At 51.1% G+C, this 17704-nt stretch overlaps 1 protein-coding gene across 1 annotated transcript; it reads right to left on the reverse strand.

Moving 5' to 3' along the window:
* Positions 1-6976: 6976 nt before the first annotated feature.
* On the reverse strand, positions 6977-16905 carry Gpr132 (G protein-coupled receptor 132). The gene is made up of 3 exons (XM_021202703.1): positions 16840-16905; positions 11625-11715; positions 6977-9229 (listed from the first exon to the last, which is right to left on the reverse strand). Exons 2-3 carry the CDS (start codon positions 11650-11652, stop codon positions 8148-8150), a joined length of 1110 nt encoding a protein of 369 aa, XP_021058362.1. The 5' UTR covers positions 11653-11715; positions 16840-16905; the 3' UTR covers positions 6977-8147.
* Between the last annotated feature and the right edge of the window lie 799 nt (positions 16906-17704).

Genomic DNA, 17704 nt, shown 5'->3' on the forward strand with positions numbered 1-17704 from the left:
ATAGTCCTGTGGGGATGTAAGAGGGGAGTCATCTTAGAGGAAATGTTGTGAGCTGGATGTGGCTGTCAGGACAGGGCCTGTGTAGCCTGCGTTACTGTCCTGTAATTTGGAAATGCAAATGTGGGTAGAAACAGCTGATTTGTAGAGGGCAGAAAGTGCCTGCTGGGTAAGGAGAGATTAGAGAAGAGGGGCTGAGACACAGAGGTATGGGACGTGTGGCTTCAAACACACTGGGGCTCAAGGAACCTTCGGCAGTCGTAGGAGACCCAGGGAGCGGAGAATGGAGTCAGTTCCAGGGCAGAAAGGCATGTTCTAGGTGAAGGTGTTCAAACCCAGGAGGGAATCTCCCCGCAGGACCTGTATATACACGACCATTTACTGTGTCACTTACAACTGAGTTTTGGGTCTCAGAGATGACTCTATGGGTCTGTGCATGCAAGTGTGAGGTCCTGAGCCTGGATCCCTAAGAGACCTGGCACAGCAAGACGTCTGTAATCTCAAGGCGTCTGTGCAGAGATGGAAGGCAGAGAGAGGTGGAGGGAGAGAGTTTCCAGAAGGACCTGGCCAGCCAGCCTGGAGTAAGTGATAGAAATCAAGAGGACATTTCTCAAACGAGGGCACTCGCGGGTCCCTTCGGACCTCCACCTGCGTGCCACGTGTACTTCCAGCTAAATAAAAAAAAATATGCAACATTTAAAGCTTGAGTATGGAGGGAGGCTCACACCTGTACACCCAGCGTTCAAGATACCGAGGCAGGAGAATTGTCAGAAGTTCCCCATGATGCAAAAATAAATAAATAATTCAAAACCAACCAAATAATAAATTTACATTCATAAGCATTAAGACTTCATAATTCCGTGGTCAGGCAGCTGTTTAGAAATGTCTGGAAGGATATGCTACAGAAAGGAATGGCACTGGGGTAGGTCAGGCGCCCTCAGCGCTAACGGCACCTGCTCTGGCGTGGTGATGCTGCCCCCTGGTGGCCCTGGCAGAACTGGCGTCTTCGGGTTTCTATTGCTTTGGTAAAGCTGTGTGACCAGAAGCAACTTAGGAAGGGAAAGCCTTATTTCCTTACATCTCGCAGTCTTACCATCCAGGGAAATCAGAACAGGACCTCAAGGCAGGAACCTAGAGGCAGGAACTGATGCCAAGACCATAGAGGAGCGCTGTTTACTGGCTTGCTCCTCATGGCTTGCTCAGCTTCTCTTTCTGCCTTCCTTCCTTCTTCTTTCCGTCCTTCCTTTCTTTCCTTTTGAAATTTAATCTTCTCTCTTATATTACATCCTGACTTCAGGTTTTTCTCCCTCCTCTCTTCCCAGCCCCCCCCCCCCAGATCTCCTCCTCGATTTCCCTTCAGAAAAGAGCAGGCCTCCCAGTGCTATCAACCAAACATGTCCTCATAAGTTGCAATAAGACCAGGCACAAAGCCTCACACCAGACCAGCTTGCTTTCCTAACAGCATCCAGGATTAACACAGTGCCCAGGGATGCCAGTGTCCACAGTGAGCTGTGCCTTCCCACGTTAATCACCAATCAAGAGAATGTACCCAGGCTTCCCCTCAGACAAATCTGGTGACAGAATTTTCTCAGCTGAGGTTCCCCCTTCCAAAAGGGTTCTAGTTTGTCTCCAGGTGACATGAGATTGACCACCACAGTTGTCAGCTTGACACAGACACATTACCACTCAACTAGAACCTTCCCTTTCTCATTTGTCCCCAAGATAGTGTGTTAATATTGTGTTAGTATTATAATAAATTGTAACAATATGTTAGTACTTTAATAAAGCCCAAATAGCTTTTAAAGTACTACAGTCTTTAAAAGTTCAATCTCTTTAAAACAGCCGAAATCTCTCCCAAAATTTAAGCCTCTCTAAAATATCCAAAGGCTTTCTTTTTTTTTAATTTTTTTTATTTAGAGAATACTTTATTAGTTTTTGTAATCAAACCCACGTAGATAAGACCTTACATATTTAATACAGTGCGTTACCCCTGTACAAATGGAAAAAAAATTAAGTTCAACATTTCTAGACCAATATGGCTGTTAATTTCTGTACAATGCCAACTCAACACAGTAAACTGGGATACTTTTTTCCAAAGTTGACAGCACAGCTAAAGTTTCCAAAAAGTTCAAATTATATATATGTGTATATATATATATATATATATATATATATATATATATATATATATATATATATATATATAATAGCAGTATGTTATGCATCAATAGCATCCAAAGGCTTTCTAAAACTCTCATTCTATCAACTGTGGGCTCTTGTAAAATAAAATTTAAAAAAAAGTTAAATAGCCAGGTGTGGTAACACATGCTTTTAATCCCAGCACTTGGGAGGCAGAAGCAGGTATGTCTCTGAGTTCAAGGCCAGCCTGGAAATGCTGTCTCAAGATGATGATGATGATGATGATGATGACGGTGATGATGATGGTGGTGGTGGTGGTAAGAGGAGGAGGAGGAGATAAATTCTTACTCAAAGAAGGAAAAACCAGGACACCGTTATATTCAAATAAAAATAAAAATAAACTCCAACAGTATAATGATCAGGATCAGACACTGTGTCTCACAATATTCTGGGCTCTAAAGAGCTTACCACAGCTTCAGTCCACAGCTGCTGCTGTCCTTGGAGGTCATCCCATGGTACTGACATCTCTAAAATGTTCACGTCTTTTCTGCAGTTGGCTTGCATCTTCACCAATGGCCTCCCCAGGCCTCTCCTCCGGGACTCCAGCCCTGACACGCAGTGCTCTCCAGGACTTCTTTATGTCTTCAAAACCAACACCACCTTGAGATTTACCATTTTCTGCTGCCAGCACAAGCCATAGCCTTGGTCCCCGAGGACCACAGCTTCTGTGTGCAGACGCCAAGGAAACACTTCCCAGATTTTTTTTTCTCAATTTGTCTTTTCTCTTCTTAATCACAGCTGGTTCTTCAGTCCCAAATCACCAGCATCCATTGTCCCAGCAAAACCAAGGTTTCACTTTTAATTGTTCTTAACTCAAAATAGTGTGGTAATGACCCCGATGGTCTTTGGAGGACTTTGAAACTTCCTTCTGAGGCTTCACCAGCCAGCCCACCATCGTCTATATCGCTCTCCACAAGCCAGCCCACCATCGTCTGTATAGCCCTCCATGGTCTTCTAATGTCCCACAGAGCAGGCCTCTGAGTCCTGAGCACACACTGGCTTTTCCAGTTCCAAGTTCAAATGCATCCATAACCCTCCCCCAAACATATACAGGGCTATCACAGCAGTACCCCAAAACCTGGTGCCAATTTCTGTCTTGGTTGGGGTTTCTATCGCTTTGATAAAACACAAATAAACAAAACAAAAACCAACAGCTTGGGAAGGAGAGGATTTATTTTAACTTATAGGCTGTAGTCTATCACTCAGAAAAAGTCAGGGCAGGGTCTCAAAGAGGGAGCCTGGAGGCAGAACCTGAAGCACAGGCCACGGAGGAGTGCTGCTTACTGGCTTGCTCTTCCCAGCTGGCTCAACATGCTATCTTATGGCACCCAGGACTGCCAGCCCAGGGGTGGCACTGCCAACAGTGATTTGGGTCCTCCCTTATCAATAATCGACCAAGAAAACTTACCCCAGGCTTGCCCAGTAAGCATTTTCTTAATTGAGATCCCCTCTTTTAGAATGCATCTAGCTTGTGCCAAGCTGAAACAAAAGGAGCCCTCGAAACTGGAGACCTGAGAAAGCTAAGCTCTCCGTTTCCGTGGAACACCAGCCAATGGTAGAGAGGTCCACTACTGGGTGCTGTAAGGAAGCACTCTAAGTAAGGGAGTGTGGTGGTGCATGCCTTTAATTCCAGCACTTGGGAGGCAGGTCTATAAAGCAAGTTTCAGGGAAGCTAAAGCTACACAGAGAAATCCCCATCTTGAAAGAAAGATAGATAGATAGATAGATAGATAGATAGATAGATAGATAGATAGATAGATAAGAAGGCTAGAGCAAGCCAGTAAGCAGCATCCCTTCATGGCCTCGGATTCAGGTTCTGCCTCTAGGCTCCTGCTCTAACTTCCCTTCAGGGTGAACTGCAATTGGACCATGTAAGCTGAAATAAACCCTCCCCCTCCCCACCTCCTCCCAGCCTACTTTGGTTCATGGTGTTTTATTACAGCAACCCTAAGACACTCGCCATTCTCCATCCCTCCTCCATGAACCTCGGGATGGCATGGCGATCTTCACCATGGCCCACCTCCCTCACTACTGGACTACAGGGGCACTTTGTGGAGTAGGTAGGCCAACGAGGGAGGAGGGAAGGGAGGAAAGAGAAGAGTAGTAGTGTGCAAAAGATGGAGGGAGAGATGAGCAAGGGCGAGAGTGAGCAGGAAAGGGAGGAATGGAAAGAGTGTGGCATGTGAGAAAGGGAAAGAGGGAGGGGTGAATGAATCCTGATGGAGTGAGTGATGAATGAGTGTGTTGTGGGTGAGGGAGGGAGAATGGGTGGGAGTGGCTGTGAGTGTGTAAACTAGTGAATGAGTGTGTCTGTGGGTGAGCGAGGGGTGAATGGGCAAGTGAGTGAGTGTGTAAATTAGTGAATGAGTGAGCAATGAATGCAGCTGAAGGAATGATCTGGCCTACTCACTAGGCTCTTATTAACCCCAGGCTCATCCAAGAAGTTTCCAATCAGATGGTGTTTGAAGGTCTGTGGTCAGTGGTAACACCCTGACAAGACCTTTGCTAATGTGAGAGGAACAAAGCAATAGTCAGAAGGTATTGGATGGGGCTGAGCTCTTACTTCCCACCACCTCTTCAGCCAGCAGGACCTTGGTCCTGGCTGACCAAGGAGATATGACCACACAGGCCACTGGCACAGGGCTTTGGTGGCCGCTCTACTGTTCAGAAGGCAGAGCCAGGCACGCCACAGATTAGCTTGCAGCAAGTCCTTGGCTTGTCTCCTGGTACATTCCTGTATGAACCTGGCCCAAACAGGTTGAAGGTTCCTAGAGCCCCCTTGGGTAACCACCGCCCTTCCTGTTAGGGGCTATGCTAGTGTTACAAGCTCCAACATCCAGGCTTCCCAGGTCCATCTGGGTCTCCTCAAGCATCGTTGTTTGTTTGTAAGATTACTATTTACTTAATGTATTTGAGTACACTGTAGCTGTCTTCAGACACACCAGATAGTTGTGAGCCACCGTGTGGTTGCTGGGAATTGAACTCAGGACCTCTGGAAGAGCGGTCAGTGCTCTTAACCGCTGAGCCATCTCTCCAGACCAAGCATCCATTTTCTAACCTCACCTGCCTGTCTGGTGCTTCACTCCCAGGAACCCTCAGAGACAGGCCTACTCTTGGCTCTACCCTCCTGTCTGTCTCCAGCCTCCTGGACTGTTGATTTTAGTTGCTTTCCTGATAACCCATAAGAGTAGAGATTCCCAGTTGGGCATTTAGCTCATTGGTAAAAAATAAAAAAATGTCTGTGTTCTCTCTCTCTCTCTCTGTCACACACACACAAACACACACACACACACACACACACACACACACACGTTTGCTCAGCCTGACTGTGGCCACATATCTACTGGGAAATCCCTGTGGTGGAGTACGGGTAGTCACCAGTCGGTGGCCACAGCATCACCAGTATCACCATTTTCTGGAATCTTTTGTCTTCCTTAGTCATTACAGAACATGTGCTTCTGTTATAAGTAAAATAAACTCCGTTGGCGTGTCCTGCATCTAGCCCCTTTCCACTGTTTGTTCTTTTTTGTTGTTGTTTTTCGAGACAGGGTTTCTCTGTGTAGCCCTGGGTGTCCTGGAACTCACTCTGTAGACCAGGCTGGCCTCGAACTCAGAAATCTGCCTGCCTCCGCCTCCCGAGTGCGCCACCGTGCCCGGCCCCACTGTGTGTTCTTTTCCCTCACTTTGGCTTTATGGTGAGAAGGACCCACAAGAGTAGAAACCCCTCAGGACTCTACTGGACCTCCTGGTCACCTGCCTTTCCCACAGAGACTGTCAGGCTAGCCCCCACATGGTCCACACAGGATTCCAATGATTTGCTGCAGTGCTGGCCCAGGGGTGATGTCAGAGCCCTAAGGCTGAAGGGAGGAGAGGGGGCAGATTACCGCTTCAGAGAAAACAGGACATCCATCGCTCAGCCGGGTTGGACTTGGAGGAGGGGCATGGAAATGGGAGATGGCTTGGCTTCGCTTTGCCAAGGGCAGTAGAAAACCTTAGGAACCTACAGCCCACTCTGCCTTCCTGCCCTTCACCACAGCCACATTACACTTAGGGTCTCCATGTTCCAAGGGCTCACCTTCCTATCCTAGGTTTGGCCTTCCAAGTGGAAAGATGTCTGCCTGCAGAGGTAAAAATAAAAAAAGTCTTATTTTTGAAAGGAAGTAGAGAGGCTGTGAAGATGGGGCAGTTCTTAGAGTGTTTGCTGTGCAAATGAGGACCAGAGTTTGGATCCACAGCACCATACACAAGAGGAGGCGTGGGGCTGGGCATGGTGTTACATGCATTTAGTCCCAGCAATTGGGAGGCACAGGCGGGGGGTGGGGGAATCTCTGTGAGTTCCAGGCCAGCCTCGTCTACAGCAGCCAGCTTGGTCTACGGAGGACAGTCAGGACCACAGAGAGAAACTTGTCGTCTAAAAGCAGAACAAAACAAAGCAAGGCACAAGGGCAAGCAAGCATGGCCGCCTGCTTGTACCGCCCCACTGCGTGCAAGGCAGAGACAGGGATCACTGGAGCAAGCCGGCTAACTAGTCCAGTCAAACTGGTGAGCTCTGGTTTCAGTGTGAGACCCTGACTCACACTGAAAGAAGATATCAAGGAAGATGTCAGGTGTCAACCTTTGGCCTTCGTGCACGGGACTGTGTGCGCACATGCCCCCCCCCACGGCTCTGCCAACACATCCACACACACACACACACACACAAACACACAAACACACAAACACACAAACACACAAACACACACACACACACACACACACATCACTGAAGAGGAAGTCAGAGGCTGCTGGTGCATTCTTGTAATTCCACCCCCAGAGATGGGGACAGCAGACAGAATCAGGAGAAAACAGGTCCTCCTGTGTTACTTAGTGAGTTTAAGATCAGTCTCTGAGGTGCAAGAAACCTCGTCTCAAAAAAAAAAAAAAAAAAAAAGAAAACAATCAAAAATGCCCAACAGCAAGGAAAGGAAGTCTGTGTGCTTATTCTCAGTACTTCTTACAAGGTAGAACTGAAGTTAACCTCTGAGGTCACAGTCCCAGTGCAGCATCCGTGTTGTGTGTGCTTCCGAAAGATCAGAGGCCCACCAAACTCAGGGTCCAAGTGTATCAGAAGCCTCTGGGGTGGGGTGGGGTGGGGTAGGGGGCGGTGTCAGTCCCAGCAGCGAATGACCCAGTGAGGTAGCACAAGAATGACTCAGCAAGACAAGGCTCTTGGAGCAGAGCCGGGATTTGACTCAGAGTCAACACTGGAGAAGACAGGCAGAGTGGGGCTGCTCCTGGCTAGCCCTCTCAGGAGCCCCAGCCTACCTCCCCTGTGAGGTCAAGGCCAGAAGTTGCAAGGCAAAGAAAGACATGCCAGATGCCAGATATCCCCTTATCTGGTAGCAGCTATACCAACCTATTCCTGGGGTGTCCACTAGCACTTCCTAATGTAAATGGTTGAGGGGCCCCTGGGGAGGATATCCGGGGCTACTAGGAGCTGGAGCAACTGGCCGCTGTGCTCCATGGCTCCTCCAGAAGACAATTATGTGCACTCATAACCAGCCCCCAGTGGGAGCCCACAGGGGTTGGACTCCTATTCCCATGGAGGTAACTCTGAACTCAGTTCACTTCCATCTCTGTGGAAAGCTCCAAGATGAACTGCGTTAGCCCCTGGACAATGGGGAAATAAAGTGTTCTGCCAAGTGCCCTGCTGAGCACACTGCTGATAAAGAGCTCTCTTAAGAGCCACACTCTCCTTAGCAAGCCCCGCTTTCCGTAGAGGGGAGCCTGAAGTCCTGGGCATCTAAGGAACAGATACTTTTAGAGTTGGTGGCCTTAGGAAGGAAAGATCAGCAGTGTGTGTTCCAACAAAGTACTGTGGACACCCCAGGGGGTGACTCAAAGGATCGGGTATGTGTGACTGGTGAGCCCGCTTAGCAGAGCTCCTCAGGCAGTCTCTCTGGCGAGCACAGTCAACCTAGCTTTGCTGGCTGTGATCCTGGAGGGTGCTCAGGATCGGGGAAGGTGTATGTGTTTGCAAGCGCTATGGGTGCGTGTGTCTCCTCAGAGTCCTTTGAGCATGTAACATATGTCTTTGTGGACCACTTTTTCCACCCTGTGTGGATTCTGGACACTTCTTGCCTAGAGTGGTCTGTACCTAGCACGTAGATGATGGGGTCAGCCACACTGTTGACTGTAGACAGGCACAGAAACACCATAGAGACTGTGTACAGTCTGCTTTCAAAGGCACACACGGCGTTCCTGTCTCCTTGGTAGAAGGAAAAGCTGGCAGCTTTGATGAGGAGCACCACGTGGTAGGGAGCAAAGCAGACCAGGAAGATGGCGACGACCGCGATGGCGGAGCGCTTCACCTTGTTCTTCTGCGCAGCACTCAGGCTGTCACTGAGCTTGATGCTCCTGAAGATCTGGTGATTGGTGAATGCCAGGATGCCGAGAGGGACGGCAAAGCCAAAGGTGAAACGCAGGTAGTGGTAGCCGGCTATCCTGCTGTTCATCCTCAGGGGCTCGAAGCAGAAGTTCTTCTCCACTTTCATGTCAAACACTGGATAGTTAACGAGTCCAACAAGAATAATCACACACGCAGAAATGGTGACGGCAGTCCTCTGGCGGCGGTGGCCACGACTCTCCAGTGCATAGACCACGGCCATGTAGCGGTCGCAGGAAATGCAGCAGAGCAAGAGGATGCTGATGTAGATGTTGCAGAAGAAGATGTAAGCAGTCACCTTGCAGGCCTGCAGACCCAGGTTCCATTTGTGCTGATTCTGGATGTAGATGATCCACAATGGCACCGTGCTGATGTAGAGCAGCTCACAGAGGGACAGAAAGAACAGGTAGACGGCTAGCACGTTCCTCTGCAGGACTTGCAGCAGCGTCAGCCAGGCAGTTAGGCAGTTGGCCGGTAGGCCCAGCAGGCACACTGCACTGTACACCACCACCAGGACCACTCTGCTTTCCTCGTAGGAGATGTGGCAGGTCTCAGAAGAGGGGACTGAGGTGCTCTGAAGGATAGAGGTGACCCCCAGTGTGGTGTTTCCTGTGGGGCAGAAATGACACAGCAGTAGGCGTTTACGGAACTACTCCTACTCAGGGAGATTTATAATACCAAGAAAAAGTAAGAAGCTCGATGGGGGTGGGGTTGGAGAGATGACTCATCAGGCAAAACTTGCAGTGGACCCTGACTAGCTGAGGTGTTCTCTGACTTTCACATGTGCACTGTATACATGTATGCCTGCTACACACACTCAGTGGCACGTACATGCCTGCTACAGATGCACAGTACACGTGCATGCCTGCTACACATGTCCAGTGCACATGCATGCCTATAACACACACTCAGAGGCACATGCATACCTGCTACACATACACAGTGCACATGCATACCTGCTACACACACACAGTGCATATACATAAATGCTACAGACACACAGTGCACATATATGCCTGCAACACACACTCAGTGGCATATGTATGCCTGCTATACACACACAATTAATAAATAAATCTTTCAAGTGAAAGGGAAGTTTCACACACCAGACTAGACACATCAGGAGTTCAAAAGACTGCAGCTAGAGGAAGCTAGTGGGACCAGAGAGTGGTGAGGACAGTCACCAACCCCAGACCTTGACAGATGTGGGTGGGCGAATTCTCTCCACACCCTCTTTCTCTGGCCACACTGGTCATCTGGTGGAGAAGCCTTCAGCCATGTCGTGGGTCAGATTTGGAGGCCCCAAGGGCACTGCCCCCTGGTCCCAGGCTGATATCTGTTCCATGGCTCTGGTTGTCCCAGCCAATTGTCCCGCACTCCCTGGGATCTCAGCTGCCCATGCCATCGTCCTCAGCCTGGATGGATTCAACTCTGGCCATCAGTGACAGGATGCCAGCTAAGGACCAACCGCACTACTCCTCAGGTGAGGGCTCCTTGTTAGGAAGGTGACCTGTCCCCAACCACAGAGCCTGAATCTTTCTCAGGCAACTGATACATTTTCCAGGCCTCCTTTTTAATCTCGATGGAACACACATAGCACAGAGCGTTCTCTCTGAGTCCTTTATTCCCCTGCATGCAGCTGTCACTAACTGACTGTCTGCTGTGCGGAGTGGAGCCAGTTCCCACCTCTAGAATCTTCTCAGCCTGCAGACTAAAGCTCTTCTAGAAACATACACACACACACACACACACACACACACACACACATGCATATATACATGTACATACACAAACACACACATACACACATATGCACACACACATACATACACATACACATGTATATATACAAATACACACATACACACATATACACATACATACACACACATACATACACATACACACACGCACGCACACGCACACACACTTTCCTCCCTTGCATTCTCCCTGTGTCTGTAGAGCAGCCTCACCCATATGGATTCATCATCAGTGCAGATTTAGTCTACTGAGCGTAGCATCCTCCGGGTTCATCCACGTCATAGGATGTGTCAGAACACCTCTTCTTTTTAAGACAGGCTAGCACCCCAGTCAAGACGCTCCATGCACAGGAGCACTCCACAGTGAACATACATAGACACTGTGATACCTGTCCCATGTGCATGGAACCTAGGCTGCTTGCCACCGCTAGACTGTTATGAGCAATGTGAGCATCGGTGTCCCTGACTCCTGTCCCTGCTGTCTGCTGGGTCACGTGGCCTCTGCGTGTGCTCTGAGGAAGCCTGTGCTGCTTTCAGGTGTCTGCTCCGCTTGGCAGAGATCAGCGACAGCCAGCCAGCTTCTGCGTTTATTTTTCTTCCTTTTTGACAGTGGGTGTGAGGCGCCTTCCTCCCACAATCTGGGTGCCCTGGGTCATCGCTCAGAGGCATCTGTTATCACATCTGAATAGAGAAAGTGAGGCTGAGGTTGCAGGGGTGGTGAGCTGCCTTGGAGCCCAGTGCTAAAGCTTGCCGTCAGAAGCTGGGGCCAGCAGGCAGCAAGGGTGAGGGATGGCCCCACAGACAGCCATAGGTGTTAAACAGCTCCTTACCTGGGTAGCTCTTCCCACTGTGAACCCCTCAGGCAGGTTCAGACACCCCTCTGTCCTTCTGCCCTGTCTGTCTCACTGCTCCATCCCACTTCAGACTCTCACCTCCCTCTGTGCTGTTGCCCTGTCTCAGTCTCATTCAGTTCAGGTGCTCCATCTCTGTACCCCACCCCACCCTACCCACACACCATGCAGTTTCACTGAAAACTGCAAGGAACACAGTCTGTGACCAAGCTGCAGCCTTGCCTTTCCCAGAACCACACTGAACTGAACAGACTCCCTGGCACGGCTCTATCTCTTGCTGCCTGCTCAGGCCCACGTAAGCCTTGGATCTTCACTGTGTGATGAGACCAAGTGTACCACATAGGAATTCTTCCGGGCCTTCTTCAAGGTCTCAGTCAAACAAGATTCTCTCACCTGCTGCATTGGTGGGTTCTGATCTCATGGTGGCTCCTATGTGAGTTCTGTGGACCCCCTTGTGAAGGTGGCTCTGGTAGTTTAAAATAACCTAGAGAAAGAGCATGTTGAAATGGAGTTAGGTGAAAATGCAAATAAAACAAAGCAAAGCAAAACAAAACAAAACAAAAAGCCAATAAGAATAAACCAACCAGCCACCACCCACCCATCTATCTGTCAATTATCCATACATCCATATATCCATACATACACCCATCCACCCAGCCACCTACCCACCCAGCCTGCTTGACATCCATCCATCCATCCATCCATCCATCCATCCATCCATCCATCCACCCACCCACCCATCCATCCATCCATCCATCCATCCATCCATCCATCCATCCACCCTCCCTCCCATCCATCCATCCACCCAACCTCCCACCCACCCGTCTGTCCGTCTGTCCGTCCGTCCGTCCGTCCGTCCATCCGTCCGTCCGTCCATCCGTCCATCCATCCACCCACCCACCCACCCACCCTCCCACCCACCCACCCTCCCACCCACCCATCCATCCATCTGTCCATCCGTCCGTCCATCCATCCACCCACCCACCCACCCTCCCACCCAGCCAGCCAGCCACCCATCCATCCATCCATCCATCCACCCACCCTCCCACCCACCCATCCATCCATCTGTCCATCCGTCCGTCCATCCATCCACCCACCCACCCACCCTCCCACCCAGCCAGCCAGCCATCCATCCATCCATCCATCCATCCCGCCCCCCCCCCCCCCCCCCCCCCCCCCCCCCCCCCCCCCCCAGCCAGCCAGCCAGCCACCCATCCATCCATCCATCCACCCACCCACCCTCCCACCCAGCCAGCCTGCCAGGTGTGCTGTTGCAATGCCTGTCATCCCAGATTGACTCATTCAACAAAGAGTCTAGAGCACCCACAGTCAACAAAGGGAATGCAGTACAGACAACCCGGCACCAGGGAAGCCGGAGAGCATCAAAGCATCACCCTGGATACCAGAGTTGAAACTGTTATTTGTTGGTTATAGTTGGCAACCTGATGGCACATGAGCTTGCACAGAAGAATTAAGAGCTCCCAAAAGCATGAAGAACGGTCTCTTTGTCTTGTTTTGTTTTTCTGCCTATCAGGCTAACAAAAACAACTAAATCAGTGTTCTGACCTCTGAAGACATGGCACCCTGACACTACACAATGGGATGGTCACTAGGTACCAATATTTCAGAGCCCCACTTTGCAGTCAGTTTCCAACGCCCTTAAGAAAGTTTGAACTTGCTAAAATTCCTTCTAGGTTTTTTTTTTTATATATTCCTGATTAAAAATAATGACCTGAAAAGTTAAGTGTGTCTGACCTGCTGCCCACCTGTTCCCCCAACACACATGGCTGCCATGTGTGTCAGGCAGATAACCACAGTATTTCCCCAGCGTACACGGGGCTTTGGGAGTGACCTTTGGGATCCGACGGAAGCCAGTCCAAGAGCTCCCAGACATCCATACCAAGTCCTGGAGCCTCTCCAGTTGGCACGAGGGCCCAGATCCCCTGCTTCCTTCTCAGGGGTTTCTGAAAACAACAGGAAGCTAAACCGATCACCCGAGAAGGTCTCTGACCTCTGAAGAGCAAAGTGATAGATACCTCAGCACACATCAAAGGGAGGCGAAGCCAGGGAAGGCAAGAGAGCCACTCCAAGCATTGACTCGCAGCAGGTTCCTCGCATCACCCCACCATGCCCTAACCTGCTGAGCACCAGGACAGGTGTCCTTCTGTCCCTCTGGGTCTCAGTCCTAAGCATGCTGTGGGCCTTAACAGCTTGCCAGTCACTCTCTGCTCTACATCTGGTGCAGCAAGCTTCTGCTCCTTCCAAATTCAAAATACCACCAAGCATGACCCCCCCCCCCGTTCACATGGCTGCATGGAGCCCCAGAGTCAGAGCCGTGAGAAGCCTGCACTTGCCGTTCCTGCAACTAGAATTAAAGTTCCGTAAAGCCAGCCGCAGAGCCAGCCTAGGGCAGGTCTGTCCCCTACAGGGGCTGCACCATGTTCATCCTAAACACCCAGCAACCCTGAGTGTGGGGAAGGGGGTGGTGCTCGGGGTGTAGAAGCCAGAGGAAGCAAGGGCTCAACAGAAAACGTGACACGCACTTCCCTCCTGCGGTGAGAATGCACTGTGGGAAACTGCCATAGCTGCAAGTCACATCCCTGTCACCTGTGCACAGAACCTGGCCAGGGAGGCAGAGTGAGCTGTTGGGACTAACTGCTCAGCCTAGACAGAACAAAACAAGGCTGTGATATCCCCACCTGGGTCATGTCCCCTAATCCACAGAGCATCAACACTTACATCAAAGAAGAGCCACCATGAGGCTCAGGCCAGAGCACCCTGCACTAGGACACCAGAGAAGGGGGGATGCTCTTGAATCCCTACACTATAATGTGGCTCCTCACCCTGGCTGCTCTTGGGTAGCTGACACAGCTATTGGCCTTGTATTTGTGTCATTATCCTTTGTGCTCAGGGCACGCCATGCCTTAGGCTTGTCCCTTTCCCAACCTGCCACTTTCCTTTCCCCTGTCTGTTTTCTCTGTGCTAAAGGGTCCCTCAGAACACTCAGAGCCCCTCCCTTTCCTGTCTAAGCTCCAAGGGTCCCTAACCTGGCCAGATCAGTTGTTGTGGATGTCTTGCCACAACTAGACTATTTCTTCCACAGGAAGGGACAAGGGTCAACAGCCCCATGCTCCAAGAGATAGGCTTCTCTCAGAAGTGCAGCTGGGTTGGGCCATCTTAGGAATCCCTGAACTGAGTACGGATATGGAAAGTCAAGGGAGAAGAGAAGGGTCCTGCATCTGTCTTCTCCAAGAAGCAGACACTGGCCTCTCTGTTTGTTGTGGGTGGCAGGCCTGGCTCTGGGTCGTGACATTTCCTCTTGATGTCCTGGGCCATCTTCAGTGGTGTGTGTCATCTGTGAGAGAGTTGGAAATGGCTGAGCCCTGAGGGTAGAAGATCATGGCCAACTTTCATCAGGACTCGGCAACAGTGTGCTCCCAAACCTTCCGAGAACGTGGTAGAGAGTGAGTGCCCTACCGTACTCCTGAGGCTCACCATACCCACAAGAGCCACACCCACATGGTGGTGATGGCTGCTTGGGCTGGTGGACTCCGTTACTCAGATGGACCTGTAGCAGGCTGAACGCCATCAAGTGTCCGTTGGACAAAGGGCGGCATAACTGGAATGATGACCTTAGCACGTCATCTGTAGCCACCAGGCTACGTGGTGAACCGGCCCTGGATGTCCTCTTCTACCTGTCCTAACTCCCAGCCACACCCCTGCTTCCCCTTGCCACCAGTCCTCAGACTCATACTGACCTTATCCACACCTTCTTCATGGCCACCTGCTCCCACCATCCTTCACACGTCCACTCTCCTGCCTCCAGCCTTCCCTAGGCCCACTCTCACACTATGCAGCCCCTCCCCTCAGGAGACCCATCTTCCAGGAAGAGAGGTACTTGGGGTGGCCAGGACATCCACAGGCAACACGCCACCTGTGATGCTATGGCCCTTGAGCCCTGTGCTCTGCCACCACCGGTGACAGTCCTGTCAGTTTGTGGAGCATTCCTAATGGATAGGAAAGCACAAAGGGAAGACGACGCACTTTGTTTCCGCTCCTTGGAGAGGTGAACTGTAAGCCAGCGTGGCTGGCCTGGCCCAGCGAGCCACCAGCACACTGTGCCATATTTCTCTACTACAGGAATTTCTGGCTGTTTGGGTTGCTTTGATTGTTCACTCTTCCATCCTCTTATGGGCTTCTCTGGGGCCTGGCGGGAGACAGCTCAGCGGTAAAAGTGCTTGTCTCATGGGTATAAGAACTTATGTTTGGATCCCCAGAACCCACATAAATGCCTACCTAGCTCCTGTCTCAGTCCGCCTACAATTCCACCCTCAGAGGTAGAGATGAGATCCCCAGAGCAAGCCAGCTAGCAAGAGTAGCCACATCTGTAGACTCTGGGCTTGAATGAAAGACCCTGCCTCAAGGAGGAAAACGGAAGAGCAACTGGGGATGGTTTGGATCAATCTCTGGACTCCACATTTGTGTGTGTGTGTGTGTGTGTGTGTGTGTGTGTGTGTACCCAAGTGTGCTCATAAACATGGAAACACACACACAAACACACACACACACATGTGAACACATACAGAGAGAGAGAGAGAGAGAGAGAGAGAGAGAGAAGAGGAGAGAGAGAAGATGAAGAGGAGAGAGAGAGGAGACAGAGGGCAGAGGAGAGAGAGGAGAGAAGAGAGAGGAGAGGAGAAAGAGAGAGAGAGAGAGAGGGGGGAGGAGAGAGAGAGGGAGAGAGAGGAGAGAGAGGAGAGAGAGAGAGAGAGAGAGAGAGAGAGATAGAGAGGGAGGAGAAAGGCAAAAATAACAACAACAACAACAAAACTCCCTCCTCCTCAAACTCAGAACACTGACTCACATTCAGAACGCCATTTGGCAGGAACCGTTAAATTACTAGTGTTAACTGTAGTCCTGTGGCTCCGGGGCCCATCCCCCACAGCACACTTCTCGATGGTGCACACCTCGGTCTCACTGATCTCCAAGCTGAGTACTTGCACCAGCTATTCTCCTTCCCACCTCCCCTCGGGGCATCTCCGCTCTCGCCCCTAAGACATGGCGCCATGTGCCCTCATCAGTAAGACCATAATAGCTGCTCACAGCCCTCGGTGGCTGGGCACTCCATGCCTCTGTCCTCACAAACCTAGTAGACGTTACAAGGTCTCCTCTGACTGGCACTCCAAATGCCTGGCTTCCGAGTCAGCCAGGATCAAGCCCCATCCCGGGAGCGCCCCACTGTTCACCCCTCCTCAGAGCCTGCCTCTAACCCTAGGTAACTCCTAGGAGGAGGAGCCCCAAGCCCCACCAGCCATACTGCCCTGGATGTTCCCAAGGCCTCTGTGGCCCTCAGTTCCCTGTCAGAGGAGGTCCAGTCCTTCTACTCTCGTCTGTATCTACAGTTAGGGTAAAGATCTTCCAGAAGTATCCACGTAGGGAAGAGCAGTCTGACACACGCTATTGTCCCTATGTCCTTACATAGGTGGCATGGTGCCCCTGAGTCGGGCTAAGCCGCACTGTTACGCCATCAAATCACATTTCTCTCAGAACCACTATGGAGAGCCTGTCCCCTCAACCCACTCCCCAGATCAAGGATCCACTGACTTACCCAAGCCCGTCCCGAGGCAGCACAGGGCAGGCCCGTCCTGAGGCAGCGCTGAGCACCCCTCTGCAGGCCCAGTTGAGAGGTTTCAGGAAGTAGTGTGTGTGTGTGGGGGGGGGGTGTCTGAGCACGCTCACTCTGAAACTCCCTTAACCACAACGCAGGCTAGCGTCAGGCCTACATCACTGTGATGACAATGGGTTGGGATGACAGAAAAACAGCTCCAGACCTGTCTGACCTTGCTCTGACGATGGCTCTACTCAGGTGCCGAGAACTGAGAGACGGGGGGCTCAGACGGCTCATCCGGGCAGCCACAGGAGGACTGGTCCCCACCTGATCCTGAGTCAGGCAGGGCAAGTCACATCACCAGCTCTTTACATTCAGACCTGGCACTGGTTCTTGTTGGAACACCCGCCTGGTGCTCTGCAAGCTCTACCATGAGCCCAACCGTCCTGGCCAATCCTTTCCTGGGGGCAGAGCCCTCGGGGGCACACTTCCACTCCAGCTCTGTCTGAGAAACCATCCTTTATTTCAGAACGAAGCCTTCACCCAGGAACTCTCCAAGTGGTTTTCCTTGTGAGAGCCACAGGAACACAGAGAGTAAGCACTTGGCATTACTGTGGCAGCCCCACCTCTAATGACTGCTTGGGATGACGGGCCCAGAAGCTTCTAGTGGCCCTGGGCTCATACATCTTACACCCAGATGTAACCCGTTTTCTCTGGAAAAAGGCAGGTGGCCACTGCTGGTACCCACCGCTAACTTAGCCACACTCAGCCCAAAGGCGGCTGGCTCTAGGCTTGGGGATGTTGGCCCCATCCCTGAAAGCTCCCAGAGTCCTCAAAACTGAAGGCAAAGCTGGCCTTGGTAGCC

Source organism: Mus pahari, chromosome 7 (genome assembly GCF_900095145.1).
Source record: "Mus pahari chromosome 7, PAHARI_EIJ_v1.1, whole genome shotgun sequence".
Taxonomy (NCBI): Eukaryota; Metazoa; Chordata; class Mammalia; order Rodentia; family Muridae; genus Mus; species Mus pahari.